Here is a 15555-nt window from a genome sequence, read left to right on the forward strand (position 1 = left end):
TGGTTTATGCCTGCATGTAGCAATATTAACAGTAAGGGAGTATTTGCAGACATATTTCCACTCCTAATATTTGTGCTTTGTGTGTGCTTAGCAGCGGTCATGAGATGTTGGGCTGTATCAAATTCATTTAATTTCACCAGGCTCTATCCATCTATATCTCATCTGCATAACAGAGAGTTAATAGAGTGATTCCTAATAATGTTGCCTAAGGGAAGCATATATAAGGTGAATAGAATTGGTCCTAGTACAGAACCTTGTGGAACTCCATGACTAACTTTAGTGTTTATGGAGGATTCATCACTAATGTACAAACTGAGAACGATCTGATGAACAGGACTTAAACCAGTTTAGTACAGTTCCTTTAATGCCAATTAGATGCTCAAGTCTCTGTTATAGAATATGATAGCCAATGGTGTCAAACGCAGCACTAAGATTTAACAATACAAGTACAGAGACAAGTCCAGTGTCTGAAGCAATTAAAAGGTTGTTAACCAGTGCTGTCTCTGTGCTGTGAAGAACTCCTCAAATAAGCTATTGCTGTGCAGAAAGTCACAACTGTTTGGTGACTACTTTCTCAAGAAAGTTAGAGAAAAGGGGAGGTTAGAAATCAGTCTATAGTTGGCTAAGCCCCCTGGGTAAAGAGTGGGCTTTTTAAGAAGGGGTTTAATTAGAGCTACTTTAAAAAAAAAAATAAATAAAAAAAAAAAAAGGACTGTGGTACATAGCCTGACAATAAAGAAAGATTGATCATATCCAGTAAAGAAGTGCCAACTAAGGGTAAGACTTCTTTAAACAGCCAAGTGCTTGCCCATGGTGGGAACTGTTGGGTTGAGTATGGTCTGGACCTGCTCCATCAGTATCCTGAGATAACTTCTGTTATGAATTGGCGCTATACAAATAAATGTAATTAGTTGGGATGGGATCAGGTCGGTTTAGGACCCAAATGCAGCACACTTAGGCAGACAGTCAGTAATGTCCTTAATTTCCAGCTCGTGGAACAAACAAAGCAAGCAAGCAGCAAACGGTATTGTTCAATTCTGGCTTCGGGCTGTGAACCCTCAGTCTCTCGCAGGGGAGAGCAGAGAACCAGTAGAGGAGCAGGCAGGAGACGTAGTCGAGGAGGCAGGAGGCCGGAGCCAGAAGAGCTGATTAAGGATGCAAACAAACCAGCAGGGGACAGGTGAAGGGACAGTTGTAGCCAGGCAAGGAGTCAAAGAGCCGGCAGGTGAGTGTGCGCACATGACGGTCTGTGTGACAATATGATCAGAGTCTCTGAACCACAGAAAGTCATAGGAGAGGAGATGGCTGAATTCACGAAACACCAATCAGCCCAGGGGAGAGACAGACGGAAACCAGGAACGGAGAAACCAAGCTTGTGGTTCGGGACAGAAGGCTGAGGTGGGTTGGTCAGAAGGAGGCAGGGTTGAAACCAGGAACTCCGTCAGAACAACACTGGAAGGTCTTGCAAGAGTACAAAGAACAATCTGGTTACAAGTGAATGGTGAGGAGCAGTATATGAACCGGCTTGATTGGTTATCAGGAGCAGCTGTGTGCACAGGTGAGCAGAGTGGCTGATGAGGAGGCATGGCTGACTGGCAGAGTGGAAAAGTACTGAGATGGCTGAGTTGAACAGGTGAGGAGGAAGGCAGACTGTGACAGTGATGCAGATCGATAGTGGAAAAACAGTCAATCTGATTTTACGTTTGTTAAAATTCCTATATTTGGAGAGACAGCGACACCTGTTGAGGGCACTTAATTTTGTCTCTAATAGTAATAATTTTATCATAAAAGAAGCTCATAAGGTTCTTATTTATTTCTTCTGTACCTTTAAAATCAATGCCGTTGGGCAGACAAAGGATGTCCTGGAAGGGCTGCGAGCTGAGCTGCTGCTAACGTTAGCTCAACTTTTTTCTCTAACTTAAGATCCAGACGTCCGATGACTAAAATCCTTCATTCGGTTTAAATCTAGAGTTAAAAAGCACCAAGATCTAAACAGTGGATGGTAAAAATGTGGCTTCAAACTCGATAAAAAAATCTATGTATGACTGCTTCTGGCAGACAACAGGCGGCTGTGGCGCAGAGGCAGAGCAGGTCGTCCACTAATCGGAAGGTTGTTGGTTCAATCCCCAGCTCCTGGTGCCACATGTCGAAGTATCCTTGAGCAAGATACTGAACCCCAAATTGCTCCCGATGCCATGCATCAATGTGTATGCATGACTTATATTCTGTTGGATGGACTTTGCCATCACTGAGTGAATGTGTGTGAAAGGGTGATTGTGCCATGTAGTGTAAAAGCTAGAAAGGCGCTATACAAGTACAGGTCCATTTACAACCACAATGTTGACGCATGCACAAAGGGTATATCACATGACCGGTGAAACGCGTTTCCTGAATAAAATGACTGACTGAATGACTAATGTAAGTACACAACTCAACTACACCTAGAACATAGGTCTTGAGTTTATAGACAGTTTAATGGAAAAATGTTGCAGATTATAGCTTTATTAATGATCCTGTCCTGTTGCAAAAGGCAATTCTTCAATCATATATTTGTTTTAATGAGCATTTCTACTGAACTGGAAGTCACAATCCTGCACAGTGAAAGAATCATTCATGGTACTATGAAGCTGTAAACAGCCATGCAGCTCCGCACGCTGTGGTGGAGGTCTGTCCTGAGGCTGTGATTCATGAGCAACTCAATTCATGTTTTTAATAGGTTGCTATTTAGCCTGTAAGGAGAAGAGAACAAAGATGGCAAAAGCGTTAAGAACCCCTTATATCTGATATAACCTGGTATCTTATACATTTCAAATATACTGATTTAACATTATAATGACTGACTTCATTCAACTTCTCATCACTGACTTCATTCTCAAAATGCTGCTTATTGCTGATTTGAAGACATTTATTTTTTACCTCATCTCTCTCCATAATAGCAGCTGTTCAACACTAGAGAGCAGCATTAGCTGCACAATGGATTTTAAAACTTGTTCTCTGGCCAATGATACGATAAGATAACACAGGGGGAATTCACTTAAATATGATTAATTTGAACAAGCCATCAACAAGAGACAAGCAGATGACTGAAATATCAACAAGTTGGCCCTTTTCACACACATTCATCCATCTAACTCATTCATACACATTCAATTCAGGGTTTAGTATCTTGGTCAAGGATGCTTCAACATGTGGCAGGAGGAGGACAATATGTACAATGTAACCATTATTTAAATAATTGAATGAAGAGCTGTACAGTTTGTAGAGATGTGCATAAAAGCCCTGACCTTTTATACTGAATGTGCTGCCCCCTTTACCTATAATCAGTGTTAGGGTCAGCTGTCAATCTGTCGAGCCATTACCTTGGATAAGCTGACCACCTGAATAATGATCACCTTTGACCCAAAACCACACAGTTCAACATATAAGGTCCTGGTGTTGCTTTACCTCATGGGCATAGTTTCATTTCTAATTAGATTTTTCATTTTCAGTGATTTACAGTGAAAGATCTGTCACTGCTTCAGACATTGTATATGTCAATTGATATTTACTTTGGATGGATCGTTAGGCACAGTTATGCATCTGTTTAGAATTTGATTTTGATGAACTGAATTTGAGGTATTTCTACAATAAATGTAGCAATTCCCCCAAAAATGCTAAGAAAAACACAACTATTAGAACAACAATCTCAGTGCTTGTGTATTTCTGTGACAACTAAAAAAAATAAAGGAATTATTCCTTCAAAGACATGTTTTGGGGATGTGAGCCTGTAAGTCAGTGTTAAAAGAGTACTGATTTAGCATTGCACTCCAATAACATTGCAAGTAAATAAAATAAAATTGATACAGCAGAACTAGAAATATGGTCTTTTTTATTCCATGTATTCTTCTTCCTTGTCAAAACCTGCCACCTACATTACCCGCAATACAGCTCGACTCACTCGCCATTATGTAAACTTCTTTGAATTGTGTACTCCAGCATAGTAAGAAAACGTTTCAAGATTAGTAATACTGTTTATACCAAATTTCTACCCAATCTAGTTATGTAACATAAAAATAAGAAAATCATCCTCAACATTTGTTGTGTTCTGGTTTCAGACTGATGAAGACAGTTGGAGAAATATTTTATACGAAATAGGATATAGGCTATACAAGATTATTTTTTTCTGGGCAACTATCATGTTTTTCCCAAATGATGTACAGATTTTGGGCATTCTGTGATCTCAACTGGCTTGAAAAATATTGCATATAGCTGCTGTAAATGGGAAAGAATCTGGACCCCTCTAGGATTGGACTGTGTCCTGAACGCCTGACTCCCCCTTGTTGCCCACGTGTGCATCATCTAGAAGTTCCGCATCGCCTATTTCTTCTGTGACATCAAAAAAATGTGAAAATGATTTGATAGTCATACTGACATCATACAAGAAACATATACATCTTTGTTTCACTGGTTTCAATGTCTGTATCTGTAGAAGATGATGTGTGTGTATATATATATAATTATATATATAATTTACAGTTGAGTATATGCATCTAAATATAAAGGAAATGTATAATGAAATGAAATGAAACATTCTATTATTGATGTCCATTTTCAAACTCAGTGTAGAAAGATAGAGCTGGCAGTAGAAGTGCTGCATGAAAGCAGCGGAGGGGCCTGGGCATTATACAACCTTTTTCACATACGTATGTTGTAGTACTCCCCAAAAGTAAAATGGGTGGAGTTCCCCTTTAAGTCATGAGAACACCCACAGTAGAATCTGCAGATGAAGATGGTGAGATGCAGTTAAAAGCTCTGGATAAAGCTATTAAATGGACCTACAGAAAATATTTTAAATCAAGCTTTCACTGTCATATAAATATATAATGAGTTATTAACCTTTAAGCTTCGAGAGGGGCATCAATTTGAGTTGAACAGGACTTTCATTCTGCAGTATATGCAGTCATAAAAGCAACCCTTACAGTGAAGAGCTGTATGGTGTTTGCAGCTTCATAAAAGCATGACTGATTATTTCACTTTACAGGACTGTTGCTTCCACTTCAGTAGAAATGGTCAAAACAAATCATTTGGGAATTGCTTATTGCCACAGTATCATGCATGCTGAGAAGCCCAACTGCATTTAGATGATGCTGCTACATTATAACAAGAGTGCCAAACAGCAGTCAAAATGCTATTTATTTCTTTTTTCAGATGTACAAAGCGCTTATTTAAGTCCTCACCAACAAAAAAGCAATGGAATTCTTTTAATTTTAATTGATTTTTTTCATTTCCTTGGGGCGACAATAACAATCAATGTTTATTCAAGAGGAAAGACACAGTGGTTATGCTCTTTTTAAACAGCAGAGGGCACTATCTACTTTTGACTTTGCCTGTTTTGACATCCGTATATACATCTGTATCAAGGCGCAAGACATCAGTTTCACTTTTACAAGAAAATGAAATACACATTGCTTTACATAGTTCATACCCTAGTTCAGATATTCCCAGATCATCAAATACCGACACTGGGAATGAGAGTCAACAATCAATTATCTTCAAGCTTCCAACACAAAGCTTCTTTATATCTTTCTTGGCTCTGTTGTAATATATGATGATAACAACAATGAATGATCAAGTTTTTTGTTGTTTTTTTGTAGCAAACAGACAATTTTACACAAAAAAAAATGAAATTACACTAATTAGCATCACTACCTTTACTATAAATGGACAAACAATCTGTTTGGAGAGCATGTATTTAGAAAATGATTTGATCCTTATTTAACTTTGTTTTGTTGTATCAAGTTACATAATTCTGTTTAGTAAGACCCATGAACCTACAATGCTTATGCTTATCTTTGAAAATTCCACCAAACAAAGTCCTCATTTCTGGTGTCTGGATTGTCTTTTTTGTTGCTAAAGTGAACTGAAAAGGGCCAACTCCAAAAAGACATAGCGACATCTTGTGGATCTTTTTAGCACAACTGACATGACCTAACGGTGCGTACGTTTTGTCCACCCGACTCGATCTGCGAGTCGGTTTCCTGAGTTACGAACCGGAAGTTGCAAATAGAACGCTCCCAAGGACGTATAAACGACTCCTTAGGTCGTCTGAACTCAGAGGAACCCGAGTTCAGTTACCAAGATGGCTACTCCGAGCATCACACACAGTAAACATTGTGGTTTTCTACTATTTTAAGCACATTTGTCTTTGTTGTAACCAAATGAAGAAATCGTACACACAGCACTGTATACTGTTACCTATAGGCATGTCGCTACAGTCTTATTATGTGTTAAATACCGCCTAATTAGTTATTTTGTAGCTTGTGCAGCTGAAATTGGCTAGAGACGCTCCATGTTGCTATGACAACAATGCCGAGTCTTGAGAAGAAAGCAGAGCAGTAGCCACGTTAACGTTAATCAAAACGGAATATTCAGATATCAAACTGTGTGATATGATTGTGTAATATGTAATGAACATGTGAAATCCGCAGTGGGTGCACCGTAAACCAGATAATCACTATAAACGTTACGAAACGTCCAAACTGCCTATTGCAACCAAGCTCGTCGTGTTGTGTGGCCAAGCAGAACGCAAAAACCTGCGGTTACTCGTTTTCAAACACGGATGTGACGTCGCTCTCGAGCTGCAAGTCGCGATTACAAGACAAAACGAATGCACCATTAGTGGTAGAGATGTCTATGGAAGCCTTCCCCCAGAAAGTAAAAAAGGATTCTTTAAGTCATTATAATGAGAGACTTTCTCAATATTTTGACTTAGTATCTCAAAATAATGACTTTGTAATACTAAGTCATCCTTTTGAGATGCTAAGTTTTGAGAAAGTTTCTCATTGTAATGTTTAGAGAACTCCCCCCCCATCAAATTGGCAGAAATGGGCTTCCATAGTAGCTCTATCAATTGAGTTCTACACATTTTTCGGATAGCTATAGTGACTAAAAATGTGTTCTACCAAACAGTTGAGCAGGATGTTAAAGTGACAAAAAAGGAACTCTGTCTGTCTATCAGGAATAAAAATGGTACCTCTCTGTGTATCTCCATTCAAAGTTTTATTTTTTTTAAAGAACAAAAAAAAACCAGTACTGAGTTTCTGTACAAATAAACATTTTTTACTTAAGTAGAGGACTATACACACAGCCTTTTTGGTTAAACCCATATCAGAAAAGCCTGACATTGATGTCATGAGAGAGAAAGAACAGACCAATAGTCCTTTTTGGCACTGTGTTGTTGCCATACTGTACAGTGAGCTACTGTAGAAGGACTTTTGTATTTACATAAAGAAGAGAGTACATAGTACTGAATTGAATGCATACAATAAACAAATCCAAAATCAAAAGGGAACCAAAAAAAAAAAGAATATTTGTGAATTTACAGTTTTATTTATATGACTGCTATATTTAATCTATAGGAGTATCATTTCTATATAGCTCTGAGGCAAAAAAAGAACAAAATTCTTCCTATAGTTAAGTATCTGTAACATGCATATAACCATCATTACACAGCTTTTACTGGGGGATTTTACCCCATAGATTTCTTTTAACTTTACACCGTATACATGGTAGGAACTCAGCAGGCCACATAACTTGGAAAATGGTATTTATTTCCAGTTGGAATGGACATTAATGGAGATATACGCCTTCTTTTTGCTGCTACAGAAGGAAATACAATCTGAAAATGTGAGCCGGTCTGCTTCAGTGATAATTCATGTTTGATGCCAAACACGTTCCAGTGGAATGGTGTAACATTTCTGATTCTGATCTTAAATGAATCTGCTATGGATGAACAAGCTGGGCGACAAGTTTGGCTGGTTTGCTTGTGGATTTTACTGAGCCCTGTGGACAAAAAGATAATCAATCATGCCCTGAATCGCATCATACTGTAAGAGCCGAAGTCAGTCATCTACCTGACCTCGCTCTGTTGGCTTTTAGGGGAATTATATTCTGAGGTTGGTTTGGGTAGTCAGGGGCTCTGTTGTCATCTTTCTGCTCCCACATCTAAGAAATAGACCCAGTTTATACCTGGAATTAACATGTGTCTTGGGTGATCGATCACAGGTGGACAGCTCTAAGTACGTCAGTTCTCACTTCTTTGCTCTATACGTTCACCTCCATAGTGGTCAGATCTCAGTTCATCTTCAGTACGTCTTGGGTGCATTCACATCTGTAGTTAAGGCTGTCCACTGGTGATCAGATCACCCAAGACCAATGTTATTACCAAGTATAAACAGGTCCATACAGTAAAATGAAGAGAAACTGAAACCCATCCTATTTCTCACCTCTGCACATCTGGCCAATCATGGCAGGGTGTGGAAAGTGACAGAACTGGTCAGACACAACGGCCCTAATTTGACATCAGAGCTGATCGCGTATACTGGCCCCTAAACAGAAAAAAAACACTTACACAAATTTGCTGTCCTGACTGGCCCATGACTTGAGAAATAATAATAGTATTTTGCTTGTTATAATCCAAAAATCTGCTGGGTAAACCTGTCTTTGTAAAATGTTTTAGGAGTGATGAATATACTGTGCATTTGTAAAAAATCTTACACAGACTCTAATTAACATAAATTTAGGTGACATTATCCCCCCCAAAAAAAACAATTTTCTCACTTATCTGGTGATATCTTGTTATACAAACAGTTTTGGTTTCATGTGTCCAGATTTTAACGTCTGTTTTAGATTTTCCCAATACAATGGAGGTGAATGGAATTTTTTGTCTTGCTCAGATCTTCTCAATTCCTAAAAACAAGATCTTTTTTTTGGCAATTTAAGTGAACCAACCATTCGAATCAATATATCAGATTGTCAGACTGTCACACAGAGATTATTATCATCCACAAGTTGCCTAAAATGCTCTACACTTAATTATGTGAGGGTAAGTCAGGTCACTCAGGACAAAAAGACATACGAGTCCCTCCAGGATTTTGCAGGCTTTTTGGGGATTGAAATTAAAATGTGAAAAATTTGGCTGCATGATGAAAGGGAAAATTGCTAAAATTGTTGCAATTTGTTTTGTATAATTCATTAGAAATCAAAGGCAACTTGTTCCAGTGAAAATAAAATCACTACTATTTGGGTGAATGTTTTGCACAAAACTACAAATTTGTGGAAGACTTGCGGTGATTGGACAAAATTGCAAAGTTGCGCAGAATTTGTATTGCAACTTCCTGGAGGGACCAACTGTGAGATAGAATTAAAATACTTCTGTTTCATTACAAAAATGTCTTTAGTTTATCTGATGATGAGGGGCCCCTGTCTGCTGCTGACCTGTGAATGTCCATGCAATCATCTTACCAGTTTACAGCCTGTGGAGAAGCCCCAGGGTTTTATTGGCTTGTTTTTGTTTGTGATCCTGAATATTGATTGGACTGCCCAAATCCACAAGAAGAGGACATGTAAAATGTAAACTTCACTCTATATAGTGGAATGTTGCAACACATCTGTGATCCCACACACTGTAGTGTGTAAAAGCAAGGGACAAACTAAAGCAAATAAGGATGGCAGTACTGACTGACCTACAGTAAGTATTGTTATGTATATGTCATCCTGTACTAGCTTCTCTGCTTCTCTGCATTGGCTCCCTGTAAAATGCAGAATATAATTTAAAATCCTCCTCCTCACCTATAAAGCTCTTCATGGTCAGGCCCCTTCATATCTTAAAGAGCTCATAGTACCCTATTACCCCACTAGAACACTACGTTCTCTGAATGCTGGGCTACTTGTGGTTCCTATAGTCTCTAAAAGTAGAACAGGAGCCAGAGCCTTCAGTTACCAAGCTCCTCTCCTGTGGAACCAGCTTCCAGTTGTGGTTCGGGAGGCAGACACCCTCACCACATTCAAGAGTAGGCTTAAGACATTCCTCTTTGATAAAGCTTATAGTTAGGGCTGGATCAGGTGAGTCCTGAACCATCCCTTAGTTATGCTGCTATAGGCCTAGACTATCGGGGGATTTCCCATGGTGCACTGAGCTCCTCTCTTCCTCTCTCTTTCTGCACTCATTCATGTTCCATTAATGCATGTTACTAACTTCACTTCTTCCCCGGAGTTCTTGTGCTTTCTCGTCTCGCAGGTTCTTGTCGATCCTGGTGGAGCCTCCTGCCATGGTCCTGCTAGATTGCCATTGCCAATACTGTTGTTGCTGTGTACCTGTCTGTCTGTCTGTCTCTCGCTCTCTCTCTCTCTGTCTCTCTCTCTCTCTCTCTCACCCCAACTGGTCGAGACAGACGACCACCCACCTAGAGCCGGAGGATCTGTCCTAGGTTTCTGCCTTTTAACAGGCAGTTTTTCCTTGCCCTTGTCGCCAAGTGCTCATGGTGGTACTGTTGGGTCTCTGTAAATAATGTTATAAGGAGTTCGGTCTAGACCTGCTCTATTTGAAAAGTGTCCTGAGATAACTTCTGTTATGAATTGACGCTATACAAATAAAATTGAATTGAATTGAATTGAATTGAATTGAATTGAATTGAATTGAATTGAATTGAATTGAATTATGTTCATCAGGTGATTTAAAGCTGCAGTAGGTAATTTTATAAAACTTATTTTTTGTCATATTTACTGAAACATTTCCTTTATCCTGAGAGCAGTACATGAGACAGATAATCTGTGAAAAAATCAGGTTCCTCTGGCTCCTCCTAGTGTTCCTAATGGCATTTGTAAGAATCCACCGGGCTTGATTGTTGAGTCTCATTCCCAGGGCATGAAGTTTTTAAGCCTCCAAAGCCTCTTTATATTTATCTTGACTCTGGTTGGTTGTTTTTGTTTAGGCCCGGTGGATTCTTGCAAATGCCATTATGAGTGCTAGAATGAAATATGACAAAAAGTTACTTTTATAAAAGTTAACTAGTGTAGCTTTAAGTCACGCCATGATTAACGGATAATCTGAATAGTACATATCTCTAAATCATTGTGCGCTAACTTTGAACACAGCAATGAGAGAGCTCCATCCTTGGATCAAGGCTATGCATAGCTCCCCCCACCACACACAGAACTGGAATCAAGCACAGTGTGGAGAAGAGAGGTGGTGGTGAGATTTACAAGACAAGTTGAAAGAGGAAAAGGGATAAGAGGCAGATTATGTATTGAAGGGAAGGAATGGGATTGAAGAATGGGGAATGGAGAAGGATCAGGTTTGTCCTCTGCTGAATGGGAGATGAGGCACAAGGGCAGGATTCATTCTGTTCTCGGCATCTTTCTGTCTGTCTGTCTGTCTGTCGGCTATGGCTGGTATGCAGTAAGTCAGATATAAATGGAGCTCTCCCTATAAACTTACATTAACTTTGATTACTGTTATGCTCCTAATGTGTATATGCTTGATCATTACACTCGGCATGTACATATATGACCAAAGGCACTCTTTAGGGTTTATTAATATATTACAGTTCTAATGTATCAAGAGTGCATAAGGTGACAGGATTTTCTCTCTATAGTGTGTAAGTTATTCAATGAGTTATCAACTCATTTAAATTCAAAACAAACATTTTAACATTGCTGAGAAAAAACACTGCACATAACACATCTCATTTAGCATCACATTCATTCAGTTTTTCATTCTTTGATTAAAAAAAAGGTATAGTATACACAGAACAGGATAAAAGAAACAAATAAAGTGTAAAACATCACAACGTGGCACTTTCTCAATAGGGCCTCTGCTTAACCCCGTAACAATCAAAAATATCAGCGCTCCAAGGTCCTGTAAAAGAAATCTCACAAAAAATCCCTTCTCTGAATTTTCTTCAAACCTTGACATGTCGGGAATGAATAGTATGAACAGGAAGTTACTTATATAGTTCCACACTTAAACTACTGGAAATGGGAATTTGTGCACATCTACAGGTTCGCTATTCTTCAGTATTTTTCAGAATTCAGTATCATATATGTCCATGTTACAGCGAGTGACACAGGTACCGGTGAATATATGAAATGTCCACATGAAGTCTGTTTATACAATCAGAGCCATTCATCCCATTTATATACTGTAACAACCTACTGTAACAACCTAGAGCTACTTTCATCAGTTCAGTTATAGGTGCAGGGTATTTGAATTTGCAACAGGTGTACAGAAGCCCTGATAGGCAAGTTATTTTATTTTAACTTGGAAAAAAATGCACCTGCTTTCACAGAAAAAACGGCAAATTGAGGTAATTTTTCTAAATATAAAACATGTTTTTGCTTGATAATTTGTCAAAATGAAAATGTTTTGTTTTAAAACCTGTACAGGTGGAAAAAAACATATTTAAAAATATTGCTTGCCTTTCAGGGCTTCCATTGTAAAGTGGTGCATTGTATGTAGGAAGGTGTTCAAGACAGGAAAAATTGTGAACTACTCTAACCTCTTCAGCTGTACCCCGTGAGCAGTATGTTGTCTTCTTCAAAGATAATGAAGTTAATGTCCTTATTTTGTCCAATGTCTGGCTCATGCTTCCGACTTCATCTCATCCTGTTCACTCCTTGGTTCATGCAATCCTGTTCCTTTCACCTCCTTGCCTTTTAAACTCACACTCCATAAAACACTTCCTTCATCACAAGTGTTGCTCAGGTCACAGCGTGTCAATAAACAACACCAGAAGAAGCTTGTCCCTATATTGTTAATGTAAAGCAGAGTTCAGTTGCTGAAAGTATCCATCAGAATGTGAGTGATGATACTATATCTAGATAATATAACTGGATCTTTATCAAAGTCCAACTCGTGTGTTCAGCTGGTTGCCATGTCCTGAGGCTGCCTTGGTCTTGTTCTCTTTGTGATTACATCTCTTCTACACAGTCTGGAAGGCCTTGGTTTGGGCAGGAATCATGACAGGAGTGGCCCCCATGCGGGTCAAGTTCCCAGGACTCAGTTTAGGTGGAGGACTGGGCTTGGAGCTGGAGGTAGACGTAGAGGTGGGTGTAGAACGGGGTTCAGGAGTCTTGGGAACTGTTTGATTGTAGCTAGGTGGAGACTGAGGGAAGGTGGAGGCTTGGCAGTTTTCCTTGAGGGCTGCCACAGCCGGAACACAGGGTCGTTGGCCTCGGGGTCCCATGTTGTGCACCATGGACTGGGTGGAAGAGGTGCCTGAGCGAGAGCTTCCAGAGCGTGATGAGGAGAGGGAGTTGGGCTTCACCAGTTTGGCTTTGGGAGCCTCTGCATCCTCCCTGAAATGAGCACATGGATGCATGATTTCAATGAGTGCTCTCAGTAGATGAAATAAACATCAAACAAGAGAGTGAAACTAAAATTGTCCTAGGCAAAGAATTACCAATAAAGTCAAATAACATTTGAGTAAAGTGGATATTTCTCTTAAATTCCATATCCAGTAAACATACAAAGGCTCAAGTTATGTTTGTACTACTAAGCCGAAGACAACCAATGTATGTTTGCTTTCAATCCTCTTTCTCTCTCTGTCCCTGGTTACATTGATAAATCCCCATCAGCCTGCCTTATTCATCCTGACACTTACAAATTGCTAACAGTATGAATGCTTAAAGTTTAACTAAACGCCTAAATTCTGCTAGCTCTCTCCCAAGCAGCAAATGTAAAAAATGCAGCAGAGGGCTGCACATGAAAACCATATAGGCGGCGTGGCTTGTGGCACAGGAGTGTGAGGCAACAGCGACCAGAGTGACAGACTGACTACTGCTCGGTGTAGCAGGAATACAGCTGTAGTCAGAGCTTGTTTGGTAACATTAGCTCAGCTAGTGGTTCAGAGCTAACTAAGCTAACCAGCCATGAGCAGCTGCTGACAGAGTCCGCTGGAGCTTTTACAGTCACCTGAAGCACATTCAGAGTCGTTTTTCTGTGTGGTACCTGTATTGTAACATTAGCAAATGTAGCAGCGCAGAAAGGCTAACTCTCCGCTGTCTGTGGTGGACTGTCAGGCTACGGCTATGTAGAAATGCAGAGACTGTAGAGTTTAAACAGTGTTTAAGCGTATACGTTTGTTTTTCAGATGAAAAAGCGGTACAACTAATAAGTGAACAGAAAAATTAAGCTGTGGCAACAAATAGGGCCAGCATTTCAAACATTCATTTAGGGAATCATCCCTTTGAAATTCTGGTTTCCTACTTCTGAAGCATTGTTGGGTTCAGAGGGGGGTATTCTACAGTTCACTGCTTCAAATGTACTTTGATGATATTAGTGCTAAGTGAGTTGGGAGTCTGAGACCAGGATTAACTTCTGAAGATGGTACTTTATATAGTGACAGCCACTGCTTTCAGTTTCCTTTCTTTATTGTGGCTATAAGAATTCAAGTTGGGGTTCTGACCACTGAATACCTGATTTCGTTTGGGGTCTCTTCTTCTTCATATTTCTTCATCTCCTTTTTGCGGAACACCAACCAGATGATGAGGATGATGAGGAGGACTCCGAATGACACACCAACCACTGCCCCTGCTACCACACCCATTCCTCTTACATCTACACAGAACACACAGAAATGACAAAACACACAAACAGCTATTATAGAGATATTAAGAAACACATTTTCTTTTGTATTCTTTTAATGATATTACAGAGTAAAATAATTCTAAATGATGTGTGTCTGTGAATACTACAACTTTTCCACACTTTCAAAGGTTGTACCTCATGTCCCATCGAATCCCACGTGAGTTACTTTAATTTGGATGTGCTTTATTTTCTAAAATCCTGCCTTCATTGATAGGATAAGATAACCCTTTATGTACATCCCAGAGGGGGATTAAAGCAGCAATCCGGTTGTTAAAGCAGCATAAAGAGAGAAATACCTTCATAGAGAAAATAAATAATTAAAGCTGCTGGAGGTAACTCATATAAAAATAACTTTTTGTCATTATTGCAGAAATTTTCACTGTGTTCTGACAGTACATGAAACAGAAAATCTTTGAAAATATAAGGTTCCTCTGGATCGTACTAGTCCTCCTATGGCATTTCAAGAATCCACCGGGCCTGGACGAAAACAACCAATTGGAGCCATGAAGAGACTTTGGGTTGGAGGCTTGAAGATTGATTGTTAAGTTTTATTCCCAGGGTCCCAAAGTGTCTGAATTTGACACCCTGGGAATGAGACAATCAACTATCTTTCTTGGCTGATTGGTTGTTTTCGTTCAGGGCGGTGGATTCTTGCAAAAGCCATTAGGAGCACTAGGAGGAGCCTTACTGAGCCTTTTTAAAAAGGAAACAATATATTTGTGAAGGGTAAGTCAGAAAATGTTGAGAGACCATTTAATACATTGGTGGTTTGTCTTTTTATGAAAATATATAATATTTACAGCCTTATCTTGCAAGTATGAGTATTATTGGTCGGACACCAATGTATTACAGTTAATTGATAAAACATTAACAACACCATAGGACTACAGGTAGTGTGTGTGTGTGTGTGTGAGATGCCCACTAAAGTGTTATCACATTTGTGGTAGTTTCTGTAATTTTATAATTAATGTTTTGAATATTTGTTCAGGGGTAACTAACCTGTTTCCACCATCCTTGCACAAAACTTTTTATATAGCTGTGGGGTCACCAGCATGGGGCAGCGCGGCGCTTATTGTGTTCCGGGGGGCTTTATGTCAGTTTGGTCCGCTTTACAGCTTTCCTCTTTCTGCTGAGTGAGATGAAAAACG

The 15555-nt window shown here is 39.4% G+C and overlaps 1 protein-coding gene across 1 annotated transcript in view; it reads right to left on the reverse strand.

Moving 5' to 3' along the window:
- Positions 1–11336: 11336 nt before the first annotated feature.
- LOC127355489 (CXADR-like membrane protein) overlaps positions 11337–15555 on the reverse strand; it is an 83478-nt gene continuing 79259 nt past the window's right edge. Inside the window, exons 6-7 of the mRNA XM_051386429.1 lie at positions 14236–14377; positions 11337–13116 (exon numbers count right to left, since the gene is read on the reverse strand). Coding sequence (XP_051242389.1) covers positions 12741–13116; positions 14236–14377 — 518 coding nt within the window. The 3' untranslated portion in view covers positions 11337–12740. The remainder of the gene's footprint in view (positions 13117–14235; positions 14378–15555) is intronic.

Source organism: Dicentrarchus labrax, unplaced genomic scaffold (genome assembly GCF_905237075.1).
Source record: "Dicentrarchus labrax unplaced genomic scaffold, dlabrax2021, whole genome shotgun sequence".
Taxonomy (NCBI): Eukaryota; Metazoa; Chordata; class Actinopteri; family Moronidae; genus Dicentrarchus; species Dicentrarchus labrax.